The sequence below is a fragment of the Pimephales promelas genome, chromosome 15 (assembly GCF_988280905.1).
Source record: "Pimephales promelas chromosome 15, fPimPro1.hap1.1, whole genome shotgun sequence".
NCBI classification, from domain to species: Eukaryota; Metazoa; Chordata; class Actinopteri; order Cypriniformes; family Leuciscidae; genus Pimephales; species Pimephales promelas.
In genome coordinates, this window is record NC_142783.1 from 5343502 (window position 1) to 5366828 (window position 23327).

General features: G+C 42.6%; 3 protein-coding genes across 3 annotated transcripts; 1 reads left to right on the plus strand and 2 right to left on the minus strand.

Moving 5' to 3' along the window:
• On the minus strand, window positions 1–12844 carry LOC120486927 (uncharacterized). Its single transcript, XM_039683087.2, is given in 4 exon segments — window positions 1–810; window positions 812–1566; window positions 1825–2059; window positions 12679–12844. Coding segments are annotated over 3 exon segments (1218 nt in total). The 5' UTR covers window positions 1910–2059; window positions 12679–12844; the 3' UTR covers window positions 1–432.
• LOC120486928 (uncharacterized) lies at window positions 5989–7889 on the plus strand. The gene is made up of 4 exons (XM_039683088.2): window positions 5989–6061; window positions 6157–6389; window positions 6481–6585; window positions 6753–7889. Exons 1-4 carry the CDS (start codon window positions 5989–5991, stop codon window positions 7812–7814), a joined length of 1473 nt encoding a protein of 490 aa, XP_039539022.2. The 3' UTR covers window positions 7815–7889.
• On the minus strand, window positions 7898–21807 carry LOC148973457 (uncharacterized). Its single transcript, XM_089120281.1, has 5 exons — window positions 21787–21807; window positions 20848–21446; window positions 17744–17904; window positions 12545–12641; window positions 7898–8147 (listed from the first exon to the last, which is right to left on the minus strand). The coding sequence occupies exons 1-5, from the start codon at window positions 21805–21807 to the stop codon at window positions 7898–7900; spliced, it is 1128 nt and encodes a 375-aa protein (XP_088976407.1).
• Between the last annotated feature and the right edge of the window lie 1520 nt (window positions 21808–23327).

Here is a 23327-nt window from a genome sequence, read left to right on the forward strand (position 1 = left end):
TCAGGCTAGGAAAAATGCCTTTTATTTCTAAATTATGACTATTTTTGATCTAAAAAACATACTAACATTATAAGGGCAACCCAGGAAACATTATAAAATAATTTATAAAACCAGTATAGGGCACCTTTAAATCCTTATTTCTCCCATCTCATAGGAAAATAAGGGAATAAACCATGACCATTCAAAAATATGACTGAGTTTCTAAAGATACAAAGCTTAATGCAAGTGGGTAAAGTGTCCCTTTAAAAAGAGTCCAATTAACTGAAAAAGCTTAAAAGGTTGTTTTTAGAAATCACAGCAGAGGCCGGTTACACACAGCAGACACGCCCCTTCAAACAGAGTGTTCAAAGCAGAGGCTAAAATCAGGCTAGGAAAAATGCATTTTATTTTTGGCAGTAGTGATTTTTGACTATTTTTGATCTAAAAAACATACTAACTCTTTCCACACTGAGTACAGTCGTACGGCTTCTCTCCAGTATGAACTCGCTCATGTTTTTTCAGGTTTCCAGACCGAGTGAAACTCTTGTCACAATATGAGCACTTGTAAGGTTTTTCTCCAGTATGAATTCTTTGATGCAGTTTCAGATCACAAGATGTAGTAAAGCTCTTCCCACAGTCACAGCACATATAATCTCTCACTTCATTGTGTGTTTTCTGGTGCAGATAAAAACAGTTCAGACGTGAAAAACTCTTTCCACAGAGAGAACACACATAAGGCTTCTCATCTGAATGGACTGACAGGTGTTTTTTTAGATTTGCTGATGAAATAAAATCTTTACCACACTGATCACAGTTAAACGTTTTTTTCTCTAGAGTGAATGAGCAGATGATAACTGAGAGTTGATGATTGAGAAAAACTCTTTCCACACTGAGAGCATATATACGGTTTCTCTCCAGTGTGAATTCTCATGTGTGTGTCAAGGGTTCCTTTCTTTGTGAAACTCTTTTCACACTGAGTACAGTCGTACGGCTTCTCTCCAGTATGAACTCGCTCGTGTGATTTCAGGTTTCCAGACCGATGGAAACTCTTGTCACAATATGAGCACTTGTAAGGTTTTTCTCCAGTATGAATTCTTTGGTGCAATTTCAGATCATGAGATGTAGTAAAGCTCTTCCCACAGTCAAAGCACATATACTCTCTCACTTCATTGTGTGTTTTCTGGTGCCGTTTAAAATTTTCCAGCCATGAAAAACTCTTTCCACAGAGAGAACACACATAAGGCTTCTCATCTGAATGAACTTTCAGATGTGATTTTAGATTTGATGATGAAATAAAATCTTTACCACACTGATCACAGTTAAATGGCTTTTCTCCAGAGTGAATGAGCAGATGATAACTGAGAGTTGATGCTTGAGAAAAACTCTTTCCACACTGAGTGCATGTAAACGGTTTCTCTCCAGTGTGAATTCTCATGTGTCTGTCAAGTTGTCCTTCCCATGTGAAACTCTTTCCACACTGAGTGCAGGTGTGCGTCTTCTTGGCTTTTGTTCTTTCAATTGTAAAGTGACGATGTTCCTCCTTCACTTCATTCAGTTCTTGTCTTTGCTCTTTCACTCTCGCCTGGTCTGAAATACACAGAAATACAGTTAGAATCAGTTCAAGTGAACCCTTATTTAATAGCAGAAAACAACAAAGATCTTTCCTTTGTTATTCTGTCATTCACTTGTTAGTTAAAATTAGTCATAGTTAAAATTAGTTTGACAACTGCTATAAAAGGTTATGATCATTTAGATGTATTTCTCTAACATTTATCATCCATATACTGCTTATTAATTCACATCTACCAAAGTATCAACAATGAAGAATCAGGAATGGACACCAACCTATTTGTTCCTCAGTATCTTCATGTTTTATCCTGGATGGTTCTGGATCACTCATGTCTTCAATCTCCTCTTTAATAAACTCCATCTTTAACAGTCACACAGATTTCAGCTGCTACTCCTGGAGTTTGTCCTTCTCTTGTAGGATGATGGGAATAATCCCAGTATTTATTGGTGAATTGTTGTGGGAGGGGCTTCACTGCAGGTCTGAACTGTGATCAGTGTGTTTTTATCCAATCTGCATTTAAAAAGTACAGGATCATCATGTTAAACTGAGCAGCTGAAAAACCTCTTTGTCTCCAAAAGTTCCCTGTTTTCAGATCATTCATTATGTAGACGGTGGGCCGATCGCTGCTATCTGCTTTAGTTTTTGAAATGATAGATCCTTGAGGATAGAATAGCTGCTTTTTTCACATACTATAAAATTTTTTCAGGAACACGTATCCGTTTGTTGGCAGTATCAAGTCGATCATATTTTTTTGAAAACTTAATTTACGTTTAATAAACGGATTCGGCAAACTCGATGGAGTACTATACCTCTAACCAATCAAACAACGAATTCTATTGTCACGTGACTAATGTGTGCCAATAGTTTTCGTTAAAAATATATTACCACGACTGTAACTTAGCACATGTGTTCTCTAGCTAGCCAGCCACAGCAATAACCATGAGTTCATGACATAAAATCTTCTCTGACGAAATCTACACAATCAAACATTTTCCAGCAGGAATCCTATCCGAAGTCGAGAAACATTAACAGTGGCATCCATGATTCCAGGTGTAACGTAAATTATGGCTCTGATAAGTGCTGCTGTTTATACCCGTCCTATAACGTTAGCTAATAATGTTAGCTTTGTGCATGAACTCTAAACCGTTAACATATAACATTATTCTGTTTTATGTTTGTATAGTTAAAGTTACTCTTGTTAGAAATGACATACAGTCACAGAGAAGAAAACATTTGTTTTGACGAGATAATGTGTTAGCATGTAAACGTTAGCTAGATGTAATTTTAACAGTGCATGTTAACGTAAACAGTTCTCTTTCATCATCTCGTGTTCGAGATCCACCTATGGGAAGGGCATCCGTACCTGACCTCTGCAGAAGCATCCAATTGCACCAAGTCTGGCTAGACAGACAGAAGCGTGCGGCCAGTGCCCGATGAGGCCACACCCCTCACCCACGGGCATATAACATCTGGGCGCGCTGCTATTCCTCAGTTGACATTCGCTTCTCGCGACCTCTGCACTGACACAGTTCGGTTGGATTAACGTTACGCTGTCCACTTTCGAGTCTACAGGAGGACATATCGCCAGATCAGCCTCCGCCAGACGTGAGTGACAGTCGTTTTTCTTCAGCCTATCCGCTGTGTATTTTGCATCCGGAGCCGCCGAGCTCTCACTGTCCTTCACCTGCTCCTCCTTACATGGCTGCCCGCCACGGATTTTCCGAGTTCTTCACCGCTGGCCCACCCATGGCTATGTGACCGTCTAAACAGCCGCTTCCCCTGGGGAACAGTCCATCACGACGAGCCTGCCCGGCCGCGTGTGGTGCTCTCATCGCCGCTAAGGACCCTCTCGTTCTGCGCGGTCCGCTTGGGCTTAGCACGCTCAAGAAGCTTTGGAGAACCCGGAGAATTGCGGTCATTGTAATTGCTGCCCATGTAGCTTTTTACAAAGCCGGCTTTAGTTGCACTATCCAGCGCACCGTGCTTGGCATTTCTTACTCGGATGGGGGACGCGATGATGATGACGCGCTACCGGGGGACTCCCGGAGCGCCACAGATAAAATATTTGAGCGGTATTCAGCCCAATCCGCATTCCCTGAAGAGGACATCTTCGCGGGAAAACCTCACTCTCGTTGACGAACCGGTCGGTTCCGGCGACGAGGATGACGCGGTCTTTCTAACGTTACCCTAAGCTAGCGCTCACGCGGTTTTGCCTCAGTCGATCCTCCTGGAAGTTTGTGAGCGAGCGGCCGTTCGTCTCAACATTGTGTGGCCAGCTCCATAGAGCGCCACCGACCAGGATAGGAATATTTACGACGGGTAAACGCGGGTACCACCGCCCAGCCTGAGGAAACAACTCTTCAACGTTTTTTCCAGTGTTCGCGAAGCTCTCAAGCGCGCCTAGAGCCTCCCGCTAGACTGTTAACACTGTCTCACGGGCCTTGATGAGTAGGAAGGCGGCCCTGAACGCTAGCAGCCCGCCTGGGAGTTCCACCATGGGAGCCTCCAGCCCGCGTTCACGGGCCACGAGCCCTCCGTATTCTCCCGGTCCCGGAACCCTTGTCCGAAAGACACGGGGTCTCCGTCGGACGGTCGGGTAATCCCGTCTCGTGGCTACCAAGCCACAGGGGGGCTGTTTTGAGGGAAAGTACATAAGCAGTGTTACCACACCGCACACACTTGGTTCCCTCACCCAGTTATTAAAGGCTTGCCCCAGTGTTTCCCAACACAAAACACAAACTATTATTAAACGAATCAAATGAATTCGTGCAGATTTTTATATCTGCGTCAACATAGAGAGCAAATCTCTCTGATCCCTTGCATGTCGCCCCGAGTCCACCCTCAAGATGGCGCCATTGCCTCACAAATCAACCAGCTGGGCTCGCACAGCTCAGTTGCGGCTGCAAGCCATGTGTTTCTAGTGCACGTTGTGTGTGTGGAAGGCTTTGGTCATTGTGTTTCCCAACACATAACTAAATACACGTTTAAACAAACTATTCTTATATATCCTTAAAAATGGATAGTATTTTCTGCCTGCACTTGAGACTGCCCAGTTCATGTGTTCAGGAGATGTGTGTTTTCCCCCCAGTTTCAGGGGGCTCCTTGTGGGTGAAAGTTTAGCACAGTGTACACCACACTATGTTTGCCCAGTTCACGCAGTGTTTGCCCAACACAAAACACACAAAACACAAATAATAACGAATCTAACAAATTCGTTTCGGAGGGAAAACCTCTTTCCGCAGAGAGAACCTTTCTCACTGCAGAGAGAGGAAACCCCTCCGAACCCCCGCATGTCGCCTCTAGTGTGCCCACGAGATGGCGCCATTGCATCACAAATAATTCTGTTGGTCTCAAGACACAGCTCTGCTCTGTCCCGAGCGGGGACACTCGCGAGTCACGAAGCGGCTTGGCGAACCGTTTCGGCTCCCGAGTGGGTTATGCGTACAATAATGCAGGGTTACAGATTGCAATTCGCAGTAAAACCCCCTCATTTCAACGGCATTCTCTTTTCTCACACGGAAGAGAAAGCTTCTCACATTCTGGAAGAGGAAAATTCATCTCTCTTAAACAAGGGAGCGATTCAGGTGGTACCCCCCAATCTGATGAACCAGGGTTTTTATTCCCGGTATTTTCTGGTTCCAAAGAAAGGCGGCTCTCTCCGCCCTATCTTGGACCTTCGAGTGTTGAACAAACATTTGAGGAAATACACCTTCAGAATGCTGACACAGGGCGCACTCGCCCGTGCCATAAAACAGAACGACTGGTTCACATCAGTCGATCTGAAAGATGCTTTCTTTCACATAAGCATTTATCCTCCGCACAGGAATTTTCTTCGTTTTGCCTACCAGGGCATATGTTGCGAATTCACAGTTCTTCCGTTTGGACTCAGTTTGAGTCCCCGGTCTTTCTGTCTGTGCTTGGAGGCGGGCTTAACGCCTCTGAGAATAACAGGTCTGAGAATCCTGACTTACATAGACGATTGGCTCATCATAGCCGAATCGTAGGAGAAGGTGTTGCAGGACACCGGCCGTGTGCTCGCGCACATCACATCGCTCGGGTTCCAAGTGAACGTGGGCAAGAGCAATCTCACGCCCAGTCAGAATGTCAATTTCCTGGGTTTGGAGTTGAACTCGGTTGCCATGCGAGCGCGTCTCTCTCTCTAGAGCGCGTTCGCTCTCTATGAGCTGTCTGTCACAGTTCAGAGAAGGGGCGAAAGTGCAATATCGCACATGTCTCAGGATGCAGGGTCTCATGGCTTCATCCACCCAAGTTGTGCCATTAGGACTCCTTAAGATGAGGGCGTTCATGAAATGGGTTTTGTCACTACATTTCAGCCCGATTCGCGACCTTTGCCGCTCGGTTACAGTGACGCGCGCGCGTGCACTGCAGCCCTGCGCCATTGGAAGAACGCACGGGGAACCCCTCTCGGGGCGGTTACGATGCGGAAAGTGGTGACGACAGATGCATCCTTAACAGGCTGGGGTGCCACCCAGGAGGGCAAAACGGTGAACGGTCTGTGGCCAAACAGACTACGTTCAGCACATATAAATTATTTAGAGCTTTTTACCAATTGGAAAGCTCTGAATCATTTTCCGCCTCGCCTGCAGGGACATCATGTGCTGGTACGGTGCGACAATACCACGGCTGTGGCATATATCAACCGTCAGGACAGCTTGCGCTCGTCAAAACTTCACCTCCTAGCTCACAAGCTCTTGGTGTGGAGCAGACGGGTTTTCTTGTCGCTACGCGCGACTCACGTCCCAGGCATTTTGAACGTCGGCGCATATCTGCTGTCAAGGGGAAACCCAATCTACGGGATTGGCGTCTTCATCCGCAGATAGTGAAATGCTATGGATGAGATTCGGACGGGCGAGCGTAGATCTATTCGCCTCGCGCGGAAACTGCCATTGTCCTATGTTCTTCTCTCTAAGGGACATGGACGCGCCCCTCGGGGTAGACGCACTGGCCCACCCATGGCCGAGAGTGCTCCTGTATGCTTTTCCTCCCCTGTGCCTGATATTCCCACATTGGCCAGGGTGAGAGAGCAGGTCCCGTCTCTCATTCTGATAGCACCCAGATGGCCCAAAGCACCGTGGCTGGCGGAGATAATCCCTTTGTTATACGCCGAGCCATTGTGCCTTCCCGTTCGCACGGATCTATTATCCCAAGCCAACGGTGAGATTTACCACCCCCACCCGGACAGGTTGGCTCTCTGGGCCTGGCCCGTGAGAGGACGAACCTGAACGCACTTGGGCTTTCGCCACGTGTGGTTATCACTATTCAGAATGCCAGGGCCGTCTCTACACGGCCCTTATATGGCTGTAAGTGGCAAGTGTTCAAGGGGTGGTGTGATGGGCGCGGTATCACATCTTATCAGTGTTCAGTTCCTGATATTTTGTGTTTCCTTCAAGACCTCATGGATAAAGGCAGGTCCTTTTCCACCATTAAGGTCCACTTGGCTGCTATTTCAGCCTGTCATGTGGGTTTTGAGGGCTCGACCGTCGGTCAGCACCCTCTAATCCGCAGATTTATGAAGGGTGCACGCCGCTCTTTGCCAGTCGTCAGGAGAACTGTCCCGGAGTGTGACCTCTCCATGGTGCTGGAAGCTCTGTCTCAACACCCTTTTGAGCCTTTGGATAGTATATCCCTTAAGCTGCTGTCTCTCAAGACAGCTTTGCTTTTGGCCTTGGCATCTGCTAAACGTGTCAGTGAACTACATGCACTCTCGGTTCATCCCTCGTGCTCTAAGTTCTCTCTTAGTGGAGATAAGGTCTTCCTTAAGCCTAACCCGGCCTTCATGCCGAAGTGCTTCCCTGCGTTCACTTCGGAGGTGTTGGAGCTGTCCGCTTTTCACCCTCCACCTTTTACCTTTCTAGAGGATCAGAGGCTGAACGCTCTGTGTCCAGTCCGTGCCTTACAGGCATATATGACCAGGACGAATGCTTTCCGGAAGAGCGACCAGCTCTTTGTTTCATGGGCTCCCCCTCACTTAGGGAGTCCAATTTTGAAGCAACGCCTCTCACATTGGGTTGTGGATGCTATTACCATGGCTTACAAAGCAAAGGGAGTGCAGCCCCCTAGGGGCATCAGAGCTCATTCCACAAGAGGTTTAGCCACCTCTTGGGCTCTGTTTAGGGGAGTGTCACTGCAGGACATCTGCTCCGCTGCCAGTTGGGCTTCTCCTCATACCTTCGTGCGCTACTACCGGCTGGATGTCACCAGTACCTCGGTAGCACATTCGGTTCTAGGGGTCGGGTCGTCTTAGCCCCTCCCTGCTGTAACCCTGTTGGGATATATATACCATTAAGAGTGAATGGGCTGACTGGCCATGTTCATTCCTGTCACCTATCATTTTTTCCCCTTTCGGGTATAGATTATGTCTTGGTGGGTTGGGGTTACTATCTCGCATGTGTCCCATGCGTATTTCATGTCCTGCTTGTCCACATTAGATAGGTGTGGTTTCACCATCGCAGGCTCATGATTAAGGGACGTGTCAGGCACCGCCTCCCTGAGGTGACCGTCCTTCTCTGGCTTCAGAACCTCACTGTGAGTGTATTGGGCAATCGGGGAGCTGTCCATGTCTCTCCCATAGGTGGATCTCGAACACGAGATGATGAAAGAGAACAATAGGTTACTTCGTAACCCCGGTTCTCTGAAACATCGAGTGGAGAGATCCACCAGCTTTGCCCCGCTTGCCGCACGAGAAGCGAATATACTTACTGAGGAATAGCAGCGCGCCCAGATGTTATATGCCCGTGGGTGAGGGTTGTGGCCTCATCGGGCACTGGCCGCGCGTTTATGTCTGTCTAGCCAGACTTGGTGCAATTGGATGCTTCTGCAGAGGTCAGGTACGGATGCCCTTCCCATAGGTGGATCTCTCCACTCGATGTTTCAGAGAACCGGGGTTACGACAGTAACCTATTGTTATTCTATTAGTTATTCTATTAGGCTGTAGCACTGTAAATTAGGATGTAAAAGAGGATTACTAGACAGAGATTAAAGTGGAAAAGATAACATTTATCTTATTAGTTTACATCTAGTCATGGAAGAGATAACATGTAACGTTATTAGCTAGCTACATACGATTACGTCAACTACACATTCTAACGTTACTAGCTAGGTATGGAAGAGATAACAAGTATTAACTAAGTTTACATCAACAGCAGATATCCTAATAGCTTAGTCATGGAAGAGATACCACATAGGGCTGGGCGATAATTCGATCTCGATACAGGATCGCTATAAAATTTTGAACGATTTCGATAATAAGCTTGGGACATATTATTCAATATCACGTGAAAAAGTAAGCACAACAGTATCAGAGTCTGCCGTATGCCATTAGGATACACCCACTTCTCAGCGAGCAGTAGAAGGAGACTTGAGAGAGAGGGAGAAAAGTTTGGAAAAAGGAGAAAAAAATTAGCGAAACTGAGGTTGAAGACAGCGAAAATAATGCCGAATGTAAAGGCGACATCACTACATCATTCGAGACCGAAGACATTGTTGAAAAAAAAAAGGTAACACGACGTCAATTGGGTGGACGTAGTTTGGATAAAACGACCAGGAACAGGCGAAGCCAGTCTGCAAAATGTGCCGGTGGTTGGTACCAGCCAGGACGGGGAATACAACCAATCTTTTCCATCACTTGAGACGGCACCACCACAATAATTACTCTGAGAGTGTTAATCTGCGTGCTCTTGCTGGCATGACACCTCACACACAGCCAAGCAGAACCATTACGTCGCCTGTTAGCATTGCTAGCGGGAGACAACAATCCAATTCAGTCGTGCTTTGCAGCCATTGCCCCGTATGAAAAAAAAACAGACGAGCAAAAATATAACGAGCGCTATTACTTATTGCCTCGCTAAAGATATGATGCCCCTGAGTACAGTTGAAAAAGATGGCTTCAGAAAACTGATCCAAGTGTTAGACCCCATGTACGAGCTCCCTTTACAAAATCAAAAAATGTAAAATATATTGAAAAGTGACCACTGACCAGTCACTTACTTGTTTGCACTTGTTTGAAAGCATATAAAACTCTGTATGAGCGAACGAGCGCTGCTCTGAATTTTATTTTGCCAGTTGTGGGCCCTGCTGCTCTCTTCATACAATGTGGGAGTGTAATGTGAATCCTTTGTCTGCATGAAGACCTTGACAAAAATATTTTGTGCTCATTTTTGGAAGGTATATTGTTTAAATTTTCATGTTATTAAACTTTATTCGAAAGTTTCAGTGAATCTCTTATTTCTTCAAGCTTCAGGATATCCCTTACACTGGCAACATCTGCAAAAACTACATATCGTGATAAGAATCGAGATCGATCAATATGGAAAAAAATATCGTGATAACATTTTTTTCCCATATCGCCCAGCCCTAATACCATATATTAAATAACATTATATGTATCCTTAAATGTTATACATTTTATCATCTAACAACAACAAATGTAATGTCAACCTTATTTTCAGTTTCATCTACTACAAGCTAATAGCAAGTAGGATAACCACCTCAAGTTACTGCTAAACTCTAATGGTATGTTTTTAATCACACAAAGTGGGATTACTGCATCAGACTGATCTCATGAAATGGTGTATGACGCGCTATCTTCCCCTACCATCCTAGCAAGAAAAATATCACTCCCAGATGTCTACATTTTGCTTCGTTTCACTCTGACATTTAATGGCGTGTACATACACGCGGACATATAACGGCGTAGATGTACGCGGCCGAGGATACACATGAATAGTTCAAAATGTGTAAAGATAAAACGCCACTTGACTTGATGAAAGTGGCGTTTATGCTTACGCAAAAGTCATGATGCCATGTTGACTCTATGCATTTTAATCTGGGCTCATCTAGTTAGACTTCTTTTTTTTAAGTGCTTCATAAATGTTAATCCTCATTTATTAGACCATGTAGCAATAATTTTACTAAACTCTTTACAGAGGTGGGCACAACATCAAAATACATCAAAAACTAAACATATTTTCCCACAGCTTTTTGGGCGATTTGGCTTTCTTTTGTATTTAAATTCACCCACTCTAAAAAACATTCAACAAATTTGATCCAACTTGTTAAGGAAAAGGGTATGTTTGTTGATGTACAGTTAGTAACACACAACACTCCATTGAAGATAAAGTGTCTTATTTATGTTAGATATATAGGCCTAAAATAACATTACCGCTATGTCACTCACGCCCATTTCGGGGTCCTAGTCTGGCCGTCTGCGATTGGTTAGTATTTTTAATCAGTTAAAAACTACAAACCGATTGGTTCAGCTACTAAAGACTATTAGTAGTAGTAAGACTATTGACAAATAAAACATGTTTGTGAAAAAATATATGACCAAACCAGAATTGCCAAAAAAAATTATTTGACTACATATAATGACTTTATATCATACATAAAAGAAGAGTATACTCTACCGATGGAGATCGATCAACAACATGGAAAACACGTTCGGCCCACCGTCTAGTATGACATTGGCTGACAGCCAGTTTTGGGACAGAATGCTCCAAATCATACAGTAGGTAATCAACCAGAATGTGGTTTTTACCACATTTATACACCTCAGCGAGAACAGTATTCAGATTAATGGTCTTTCTGCTGAAGGATGCATGAGAAAAGACACATTAACTACCGTCCTCCCTAACATTCACTGCAATCTAATACACGTCACAGATATGGCTTAGGTATGTGACAAACTGACCTATATACGCGCAAGCGCTTGGTTCCCACGGCTATGTTCCCAGCAGGTAGTCAGCGCAATACGCGTTGGTGACTAAGGAAATCTGTTGTATTTTTGCTTTGTGAATACCTCTAAAGCCCATATAATAGTGACGTAAATTACGTCATCACGTTGATTCTGACGTTCAAATTTCCAAGATGGCTGTAGTAAGAAGAAAGTTATAAGCAAAGCAACATCTCTTGTGTTTGGCATCAAAATCCTCTATGTAGGGGAGAATTTTTTTGTTTCAAACCCAATACTTTTGAAAGATTATCAATTTAACTTGAATTAGGCGAAGTTTGCGATTAACATTCGCATGTGTTTTTTTTACGATTTTTTTACGAAGTGACGTTGTAGTCAAAAGCAGAATCAGCCATTCGATCATATTGGCTTCCAAAACTTCACAATTTTTTGATGAAAACCCTGTCTTTTTAGCTCTAGTGATGTAAAATAATCTCTAACATATTTAAGCAGAAGTAAAATTGCTTTGTATTTGTAGATTAAACTGAATTAATAATATTTTACCATTTAAATTGCTTGCCAGCATTAAGTCAAGAAATGGCCTACTAATGAAACAATGAAATTCATGTGTCAATGCCAATCGCCTGTTTAATACAATAAATATGTGAATACAGATTTTATTTGCGAGGATTTTGATTTCATATGGAAAGATATGTGTGGATTGATGCTCTCGGTTTCATCAGAGGAAGTGGTTAATAGAAATAATAAATGTGTATCTATTCCTTTTAAAAATAGGTAATCTTAATCTTGTTGGGCTTTTAATTACCTACACTGTGGTGTTTGAATTATACAAATAGACCAAGAAATGAGGACGTTATGATATTTTGAAGTGTTTGTTCAAGCGGAAGAGGTCAGTTTTTCATTGTTTTAATTAGGTAAAAAAAATGACCCCTAATTTCGAAATTTAAAAATTCCATAACTTTCTTAAATATTATCAGATTTTAATCATTTAAAAACCATTTTAAGGTATTCTTATTATCTATCATATGGTAATGATTATATATTAATTTTCTAGTATTGATTTTTTTTTTTGCCACATAACTATATGGCTAAAAACATACATTAACATCAAAATAAAACCTAAACCCACAAACTCAACTCACCAAAATGATATGTGTGGAGATTTTTTTTTTAACACGTGGTGATACAAGTCACAAAAATACATCAAACTGTTGGCAGAAAAACTCACACATAACCTTATTTAGGTTTTATAGCACTTCCATGGTAATTATAAGTCAAAACTTCACTTGTATTGAGGCTTCAGGGAGGATTCATTATTAATCTTGGTCGTAATATCAGGGTCGATCACCAGCAAACACAACAGTAAACAAAGCAACTCGTAATCTGAAAATACAGGCATAAAGTCAGGCAGCAAACTTACATAAAACAGTCCACGGTATAAACCAATCCAGGACATGCAGCAAAGAATCACGAAGAGTAATCCATGAGAAGACAAAACCACAGGAAGAAACGCTCAGCGATGTTCGTTCACCAGAGCAGCACAAAAACTTCCCATATGAATGAGGATCTTCTTCTTCATCGGAGTTTTGTGGGGGTTGGCAAACCAGCTAAAAGGTGCATTTACCGCCACCAACTGGACAGGAGTATATGAAGTAAATAGGGACTTTATTTTATTATTATTTTTTTTTAATTGAACTTTTTCTTATTACAATAAACAATAAAGAAATCTAACAAAGGAAGGTCAATTTTCAGGTCAATCTTTATCATTTTGACCACCTGCGTTTGCAGCACAGCAGAAATAGATTCGGTGTGGAAACGATCGCTGTTCTGCTGTTATACGTAACAGTTACCACACCAGTGAAAAGTGAAAGCTCTAACCTGTTTACATGGTGCGTAGGAGACTGCTGTGTGGCACTTTGCTCAGCTTCAAGTTGCTAACAGCCATTTGAGCTTCTATTGCTTCCTGATAAACACCAACCTTCGTGCGCAGTGGCTGCACAAAACAGACATTTGGGAGACGCACAAAAAATAATAAAAATATTAAGTATGTGTTTGTTGAACAGCCGTGGCGGATCAGTTATTCACTGCAAACGCATCATAATATGTGAACACGCTCCTGCACCGCAACACACACTGAAAACGGGTGTGAAACGGACGTTAGATCCACCACAGTTCTTAGAAACTTAGATGTGTTTAAGAACTTTTTTTCGTACAACAGCAGCACTCATCTTGTTTGTTTATTAGTGGATGCGGATGACCAGTCGTAGACCGGAAACTGACACGCCGACTTCTGACAAAAGCGGAAGTTCGAAACTACGCTTGTGCACAGCCCATAGAGAGAGTGGCTGCGTTCCAAACCGCATACTCAATGAGTAGGTACTTCATTTCAATAAGTACTTACTCAGCTACAAACATAACATAAGCTACAAGGTAATGGAGCATTTTATACATTGTCGTGTTTCTTTAGAAATAAATAAAGGACAAATTCAGTAATCTATTACAGATATCGAGAAGTATTAGATTCTCATCACATAAAATATTGCTGTGATGATGAGTATTGAGCAGCAGATGACAGTCTGTCGATCGCGAGAATGAAGATCTTATTGAATAATCATGCAGTTTCTGCACTCTCTGCTTTCACCAATGCAGACACGATGTACAGCAAGAGCTTCGTTGTGCAGTGTAACGCAGTTTGTTCTCTCTAAAGCCCGAAACTCGTCCGCTCTCGTCGAGGTAAAAAGCTGCACTTGAACTCACCGAGAGAACTGCCGACTGACAGCTAGAATCTGCGTTCTGCGCCTGCATTTAATGAGCCTATTTCTGCAGATATATTAGTCTATATTCGTCATTCAAAAAGGAAAACCGACGCTGCCGGCTGCAGATAACATAACGTTAAACAAAGCAGCGCGTGCTTACGAATATCAATAAATCCTGCTAAACACTTTCTTTAAATAAGATTATTTTCATCCTACTCAAAGAAACGATGTGAAGTTGACAATATTCTGGCTTGACTTACTGATGCATAAACGGTATCGAATGATTTTGAGAGAAAGATTAACTTACCTGTCTCCTACCCATACAAAACTTTGGGAGTTGAGTCGGCGCATTTCCAGAGAAAATAAAAGGAACCCATTGTTTCTTCAGAGGTGTGGATGAAGGAACTAAAAAATACTTTTGTGTTCATTTGTACATCCGAACACTAAGCAACATGCTTCGCTCATTTGCAAGCAATGATATTTCTCGCGGAAAAACTCAAATCTCAAAGCTAGAAAAAAAATGAATGGGAGTCTATGGGGTTTCACCCCCAGAAATCCACTTTTCTCAGGATGTCATTTTTTGTCAAGTAATTTGAAAGTTGCATTCAAAAGGGAGGGCTAAGATAATACACTCAGCTGAAAATTGCATTTTCAAGTTCACTTATCTGTTCTAAAAATCAGTTCAAAAATGTGATGACGTCACATAATAGCAGAATGCTAGCGTGTTCCGGCCAACAACGGCCTAACCTGTAAGAAATCGAAAGGACATAAGTACTCGTTCATTCAACTTTTGGCCTATAATCTATATTGAACTTGCAGAATCAACAATAAAATCTATGTTGATTCAACGACAAGCAGGAGAAAGAGACACATTTAGCCATTTAGCTCCATAGACTCCTATTCATTCTGCACTCGCCCGCGATCACCTCCAGTGGAATTCTAATGGAACTGCAACCAAGATGATACACAATGGGGCTAATAGGAAGTGCCAAGGCTCTCCGTTAGATGGGCTCTGGTATATAGACCCTTTTACAGCCCACGTGATCAAATAGTTGTGCGCGCATTTTGGCAACGGAAGTGGTGGTGTTTCCCACTGGCTCTAACTTATTAGCAACTCTGAATGTTTATCTAAATGGGTTTCCCAGCATCAAAATATCTGGTTGTTGCGTTTACGGTTGCACCAATCGATATTCCACCAAAGGACTTAAGTTTTATACGATTCCGACAGGATCACGACCACTTAAGAAGAACCGGCGGCGCCTGTGGCTGAAAGCGATTAAACGTGTTGACTGGAGCTAGGACATAATAAAAAATGCTTGCGTCTGCAGTGCTCACTTCATATCAGGTAAGTTTATCTATGTAACCTTGAGTTTAATGGAAAGCAGAGGCGGCTGGTCTATTATGGGCGCTGGGGCGCCACCCCTCCTACCAATTTATTTATTTATTTATTTTAAATAAAGTTTTAAGAATTTTAAAAAATAAAGTTCTTCTGTTTTGGTGTATGTGGTTAACACGCTAGAAGGAAGGGGGAGGGGGGTCTTTTTGTCTGCCAGCTTCATTGTGTCCCACATATCAATAACATTAATCTGTCGTTTTATGCTGCGGAAGAGGGGCCTCACTATCTAACCAATGGAGCTCTGATATGCTATTAAAACATCACTAAGGCCCCGTCCACACTACTGCGTTTTCGTTTAAAAACGGAGACCTTTTGCTACGTTTGCACCTCTCGTCCACACGGGAAAAACGAAGACCTAAAACGGAGAGGTTTAGAAACGCTGCAGCTGCGTTTTGCGTTTTGAATCTCCGGAGTGCGTTTTAGTGTGGACGAGACAAAACCATACAAAACGGAGAACTTTAGAAACGCTGACGCAGAGGCTGACGCTTGGCTCTATGATTGGGTGTTATCAGTCATGACGCATCCTTCTCTGATTCGTCATTCACTGTTTACACCGGCACGCGCATGCCCAGTGTTGGTGAATGGTCACGTAATCTGCGTTTTCAGTCGTTTTAATGTGGACGGAGATCGTTTCTAATACGCAGGTAAAACGCTAGTGTGGACGGAGATCGTATTCGTTTTAATTCTCCGTTTTTCAACGAAAACGCAGTAGTGTGGACGGGGCCTAAATGTGATCAATTCAACCAATCAGTGACGCGCAATAATAATTCTAAAATAACATGGAGTTTTTAGGTACTTGGGTGTGGTCACGTAATTAGATTCGGCGGGCGAAGCACGTCTTTCTTGACAAGTTGACAATGGCGGCGCTGGCTGTTCGCGAGAAAGAGACTGTGATATCTCTTCTTTAAAATCTGTTTGAAAGAAAACCACTGGCTGAAAAACTAAAAAATAAAAGAAATGGGACCGGACCAGCCACACATTAAAATCAGACAACAGGTGAAAGACAAAGAAGCGTCGTATAGTATAGGCTTTTCTCGGACGTGGTACAATAGGAAGCCGTGGCTAACCGGCTGTGGAATAGCTAACTGTTTTGCTTCCCTTGTTTGCTTTTTAAAACTGCAGCGAACGATCGAGCCTGGTGTGAAAACGGGGTTCAGGATATGAAACATTTTTTGGAAAAAATAAAAAAACACGAACACACAAAGATGCATATGGACAACTGCCTGAGATTTGCGTTGCTGGGGAAGGCGAACATTGCTACTCAGTTGGATGATGGCCATCGACTTTGTATAAGCAGGCACAATGAGGAAGTGGACAAGAATCGATATATTCTTTCTAAACTGATTGACTGTGTAAAAGTTTGTGGTGCCTTTGAATTAGCTCTGCGTAGCCACGACGAGACTGAAGCCGCTGAGAACCCTGGCATTTATAGGGGCCTTGTAAATTTCGCCTCGTCGTTGGACGCTGCTCTGAAGGAGAACTTGGAGGGAGCTACTGTGTTCAGAGGTACGTCTAAAATGATTAAGAATGAGCTGCTGGACTGTATGCTGACTGTTGTTAAGGAGTACATTCACGACTAGGTGACTGCAGCTGATTATGTTGCCATTTAAGCCGATGAAACATCTGACCTGTCTGTCCAATACCAACTTGCCCTTGTACTTCGCTACATCGACCGCTACAATGTCATTCAAGAGAGCTTTTTAGAGTTCATTCAGATTGAAAACGCGAATGCTGAAAACATCGCTCAATCACTTTTGGAAAGGATGAGTGAATTGATCCCACTCAAAGACAAGACAAAATTAATAGCTCAAACTTATGATGGAGCGTGCGTTATGCGGGGTGCCACTGGAGCTCACTCACCACCGCATCAAAAACATTATTGCGTGATAAAAACATGAAAAATACTACCTAAACATAGCCCAACTGTTTAGAAAAAAAAACATAGAACGAATAGCCTAATGCGCATACATCCATCTCTTTTGTTTGAAATGAAAAAAATTTATCTGCTAGTCCTATGTAAAAAAAAAAAAGGTTTGACTATCAGTCGACTACGGCAAAATCTAACGAATCAGATTTGACTATGAAAATCCTTAGTCGAAAACAGCCCATTTTTTTGTGAACTATCCCTTTAATTACAAGTGGCAGTACTATATACTATAAGCACTATAAGGCGCACCTTCAATTACCTATTTTAGAAAATTTTTCAAACGTTTGACTGGGTTTGCGTTATGCATCCACTAGATGTGCTAAAGGGAATGCAGGGAGTGCGCGGCGTCGGAGGTGAGGCGTTTATTTAGTAAGTGTGAGCGCGCTGGGGCGGGCACGTAACTTACATTCACAGCCTGACTCGCTGACAGCAACAGCTAGCTGTTTTGAATGAGACGACCCGGTTAAGCTGCTGAAGATGCTGAGTTCCTCTCCCTGAGCATCCTGGTCTCCCTGACTGCTGGTGAAATCCTGACTACCTGACTCAGAGGCTGTGTCTGTCTCACTGCTGTCACACATGACAGAAAAGAGAGCACAGTCTGGCACAACTTCCTAAAATAAATGGTGAAAAGACCTTACCTACACTGCCATATATATATGTGTATATAAATAGTAATCTTTTACATTAGACTAGTTGATTTGTTAGAGATACACTACCGGTCAAAAGTTATAGATCGGTAAGATTTTTTATGTTTTTAAAAGAAGTCTCTTCTGCTCACCAAGGCTGCAATTATTTGATAAAAATACAACAACAAAAAAAGTAATATTGTGAAATATTATTACACTTTAAAACAGCGGTTTTCAATGTGAATATATAGTGAAGTGTAATTTATTCCTGTGATCAAAGCTGAATTTACAGCATCATTACTCCAGTTTTCAGTGTCACATGATCCTACAGAAATTATCATAATATGATGTTCAAGAAACATGTATGATCATTATCCATGTTGAAAACAGTTTTTTAGTTTTTTACATTTTTATTTCAGGATTCTTTGATGAATAGAAAGTTCCAAAGAAAAGAATTGATCTGAAATGGAAAGCTTTTGTAACATTAATCACTACCATTCAAAAGTTTGGGGTCAGTAAGAATTTATTTTTTATTTTTGGAGGAAAGAAATTAGAAAATACTTTTATTCATCAAAGATGAGTTAAATTGATCAAAAGTTACAGTAAAGACATTTATAATGTTAGAAAAGATTATATTTTAAATAAATGCTGTTCTTTTTAACTTTCTATTCTTCATAAAATTTTGGGGGGAAAAATGGTACACGACTGTTTTCAACATTGAAAATAATAATTTATGTTTTTTGAGCATAAAATCAGCATATTAGAATGACTTCTAATGACACAGAATGACACACACTCCTTCTCGACTAAGTATTCAAAGATATTTACCTGACTGACCTCCGGTAAATCAGACAGGTCTGTAGAAAAAAAATGTTTCCCTCAAAACTTTGTTGAACGGGTCTGGTAGTGTAACGTTGTCACATTTAAGTTTGGCCAAGTAACGGCTCTTTTCTTCTATTGGTAGTCCTAAATAATACTGGCTAGACATAATTTGCTTGTTTCTTCATATGAACTGTTGTTATTGATTCTACCGGAAGTTAAAGGGTTAGTTCACCCAAAAATGAAAATTAAGTCATTAATTACTCACCCCCATGCTGTACCAACCCCGTAAGACCTTCGTTCATCTTCGGAACACAAATAAAGATATTTTTGATTGAATCTGAGAGCTAGATCAGTCCTAGATAGAATGCCTAAGGGACTGGCTCTTGACGGCCTATAAAGTCATTAAAGAAAAGGTTTAAATATTCCATGTGCCTACAGCGGCTCAATTATAAGTTTATCAAGCGACGAGACTACTTTTTGTGCGAAAAAAACATAAATAACGACTTTATTCTACTAATCTATTACTTCCTTATGGGCGCATGCGCGAGAACTGAGACGAGGACGTTCTCCTTCTACTACTTTTTGTTACGGGCTGCTCCGCTTAGGAGTTTTACCGCCCCCTACCGTATAAAATGATGATCCATATATAAGGCGCTCCGGATTATAAGGAACACTGTCGTTTATTGAGAAGATTAAAGGCTTTTAAGTGCACCTTATAGTGCGGAAAATACGCAAATTGAAAAGCGTATGTACAGCGCGCATCTTCCTCTGCTTGTAAACAGAAAGTTTTGCGCTTCCAGCTATATCATCATCTTATACGGTAGGGGGCAGTAATACTCCTAAGCGGAGCAGCCGGTAAAAAAAAAGTAGTAGAAGGAGAACGTCCTCGTCTCAGTTCTCGCGCATGCGCCCATAAGGAAGTAATAGAATAGTCGAATAGAGTCGTTATTTATGTTTTTTTCGCACAAAAAGTAGTCTGGTCGCTTGATAAACTTATAATTGAGCCGCTGTAGGCACATGGAATATTTAAACCTTTTCTTTAATGACTTTATGGGCCGTCAAGAGCCAGTCCCTTAGGCATTCTATCTAGGACTGATCTAGCTCTCAGATTCAATCAAAAATATCTTTATTTGTGTTCCGAAGATGAACGAAGGTCTTACGGGGTTGGTACAGCATGGGGGTGAGTAATTAATGACTTAATTTTCATTTTTGGGTGAACTAACCCTTTAAGTTTGGGCCACAAAAGTGCGCACGCGCAGTAACGTTTGTTTATGTTGTTGCCGTTGAAACCGTCTATACGAGGTTGAACTGCCCGTGTGACAAAGCGGGCATAAGATGGACACGAGCATGAGCAATTGATCCATATATAATGCGCTCCGGATTATAAGGCTTGAGAAAAGCCGCGTTGAGAAAATTAAAGGCTTTTAAGTGCGCTTTATAGTGCGGATAATACTAGTACTACTTTTGCTTTTAGACCAGCACCTGACGTGTTTAATATAGACGCATATTACACCAGATTTTCTCTCAAATGTTTGCTTTCACTTTAGACATAGCCAATTCTGTTTATTTAACAGTATTAGCATAATAAGACTCGAAAGATAACTTAGTCCAGTATTCAGGCGCTGTTTGACAAGCTTCTAGTACCTGTGAGTGTCGGCGGTATGCCACGCGCTCAGGAAAACGCACGTTAGAACAGCGCGTGAATTAAATGTTTAACTCGCAAGGCTTATGCAAATAATGAACTTTTGTGAATTGCAGTGTCCCGTACCTATTCCTTAACATGTGATGTGTAGGCTACGTCGCGTTGTACAGTTGAGACAGAGGCACCAGAACTGATAGAATGCACTGTAACACGATACTACCATATTTCTTCAAAAGCAGATCGTGGAGACATTTACTATTCGTGATATCGCACACCTCTAGAATAAACCATTCAACGACTAGTCGTCGACTGTTATGCAAAACTAGTCGACTAGCAAAAATCAGTAGTTGTGAAACCCCTAGCCCATAGACACCCAGTCTAAAACTGTCACAGGCAACTGTCACAGGCGAAACAATGAACTCCTTCTTGGACCACAGCACAAAGTCACAATATTTAACATCACACACAAAGACGTGAAGTTGACATTGATAGTAGTATGTGTGTGAATTCTTCAATGCGAATGACTTATCCAGACAAAACTGCTCATCTTTTGTACATCCTTGAAGGCTAACGCTGTATTTGTAGGGACACTTGATCTCTACCACCCCTTTGCCACAGCAGGTACATCTTGCTAACCCATCAGGTGATGATCCAAGGTGTGGCTCAGAAGGTTTCACTACTAAGCCACATGAGCTGACGCTGAAATCTGGATGGCTTTGGGACATACATGCAGTGTAAGCTTGTCTTGCCGTTTCCTCCATGTTCTCACCCCAGAGCACAGATGGGACATTTAATTCTGTTCTTTTATACTGCATTATATCATTTGGATGTGTTTTGCTGATCTTGTCAGTCGTGGTCGATTGGTGTAATTTAGTGCTTGTGATTCGACCAGCCCTGTAGGTGTACCAGTCCTTTGACTTTGACTGTTGCCATGTCACAAATTCCAGTTTCTCACATTGATGAGGTTGTAGTGTAGTTTTATGTCTGTGAAATGTATCCTCACATTTCACCTGCACGTCCTGTGGTAAGAGGTCCCTGAGGCCTCGTCCACACTACTGCGTTTTCGTTTAAAAACGGAGAATTAAAACGAAAACGATCTCCGTCCACACTAGCGTTTTACCTGCGTATTAGAATTTATCTCCGTCCACACTAAAACGACTGAAAACGCGGATCATGTGACCATTCACCAACACTGGGCATGCGCGTGCCGGTGTAAACAGGAAACGGATGGACTATTCCTCAGATTGATGAAGCAGCAAGTAACGTTAGCTACCTCTGCAAAGATTAGAAAATGTCGATGAAGACTAGAGATTTCTTTACATGGACCGACGACGAGGTGGAACTTTTACTTAAAGTTACAATGGAATATAAAACAGCCATGGAGGCAGAAAACACAGACTGGGAGTCGTCGCAAACCAAATACTGCGACATATTGGAAAAGTACCGGGAGCATTATCCATCGCCAGAGGAAGCCACAACAATGGGAAAGGTGTACCTCAACAATAAGGACGAAATCACTAAAGGTATGTATAGTTGGCTAAACTTTAACTAAGTTATAACGTATAACGATGCTAGTTATATTAGCAGCTAACGTTAAACTGTTTCTTGTTCACAGGGCAATTGACAACAAAACTCAAGGCTGTACGAATCAGCTACAGGCGAGCGGTAGATGCTGGTCGTCGAAGTGGCCATGGGCGAGTAGTTTTGCTCTATTTTGAGCTCTGCGAGTCAATTTGGGGAGGCTCTCCTGCAACGCATACGATTCAGGGGGGTATCGAGACCGGCAACGTGGCGGCGGAGGCCACGGAGTTCTCCAGCCCAGCTGGTTCTGGGTCATCTGCGGCCCAGTTTCAAGAGAGTGCTGTCTCCCGAGATGACGGTGAATCGACGCCAGAGACTCACCGCTACCCTGTGTGGCCACAGGAGAGAACGATTGAAGAGAAAACTCTCCGCAAATTCCGTTGCACAGGAAGACCTGGACATAAAGAGACAGCTCCTTAACAGACTTGAGGCAACAGACAACGAATTCTGTTCCATATATCACATAAGGAAGGTCCTCCATGTTTATGTCCATCGGCCTTCTCAAAGCCGCAAACCGTGCCTTCAAACGTTCGAATGAACATTCGATAACCATGCGAGCCTTGCAAAGAGATAGGCCGAAATACTGCTCCTGTGGAGTAACTCCGCCATTGGGGTACTCCTTCATGAGGTACGGCATAAGCTGGATCCCCCAGAAGGAACACGGGGACAGCATCTTCACCTTCCACTAACTCTCTAGGGCAGGAGGGTATTGTCCCATCTTTTAGGTCAGCACAGAGTTTCGAGTTAGCAAATATGCGCGCGTCGTGCACACTCCCCGGCCATTTTACAACGATACAACGGCCATTATAAAACGATACTGGTGGTCACACAAAGCTTGTACATTCAAAGAATGTTTTCCTTTTCTGTTTATGTAGTCTGTTGAGTTGGCTAAGGGTTGTTTGATTTCGATGTGTACAGTCAATTGCCCACAGGCATTGTGCCATCCCGTGTGTCCGATAGAAGTTCACAACAAGATCCTTCACCTCGGCCTCGGTGCTCGGTGTTTTAATGTAGTCTGGACCCATGAAAATGACGATGGCCTTACATACCTGTCGGATGATTACTGACACAACTTGTCGGGATTGTCCAAATGCATTTGCGATTTTCCGAAGTGTCCCCTCGTCACTCAGATAATACAATATGCACGCTACTTTTGTTAATACATCCATGGGTATCCTCATTTTTGTTGTTGCTCCTTCCACGTGCGGACGTAGTCTTTCACTGAGGTTGATAAGTGCCGCTCTGGACATTCGAAAGTTTTCGCACCATTCCTTAGGGACCACAACTTGATTTTTAAAATTATCCCACCATGCGCTGGT

Excerpts from the sequence above, each read along its gene's own strand:
- LOC120486928 (XM_039683088.2), top strand. The coding sequence starts at position 5,989 with ATGCGGAAAGTGGTGACGACAGATGCATCCTTAACAGGCTGGGGTGCC. Across the intron at positions 6,062-6,156 it reads GGAGGGCAAAACGGTGAACG|GGACATCATGTGCTGGTACG; the intron begins GTCTGTGGCCAA and ends CCTCGCCTGCAG. Across the intron at positions 6,586-6,752 it reads ATATTCCCACATTGGCCAGG|GTTGGCTCTCTGGGCCTGGC; the intron begins GTGAGAGAGCAG and ends CCACCCGGACAG.
- LOC148973457 (XM_089120281.1), bottom strand. The coding sequence starts at position 21,807 with ATGGCTGTTTTATATTCCATT. Across the intron at positions 12,642-17,743 it reads CAGCGAGTCAGGCTGTGAAT|ATTACGAGTTGCTTTGTTTA; the intron begins GTAAGTTACGTG and ends CTGTATTTTCAG. Across the intron at positions 8,148-12,544 it reads TCCCTGAAGCCTCAATACAA|ATCCACCTATGGGAGAGACA; the intron begins GTGAAGTTTTGA and ends CTCGTGTTCGAG.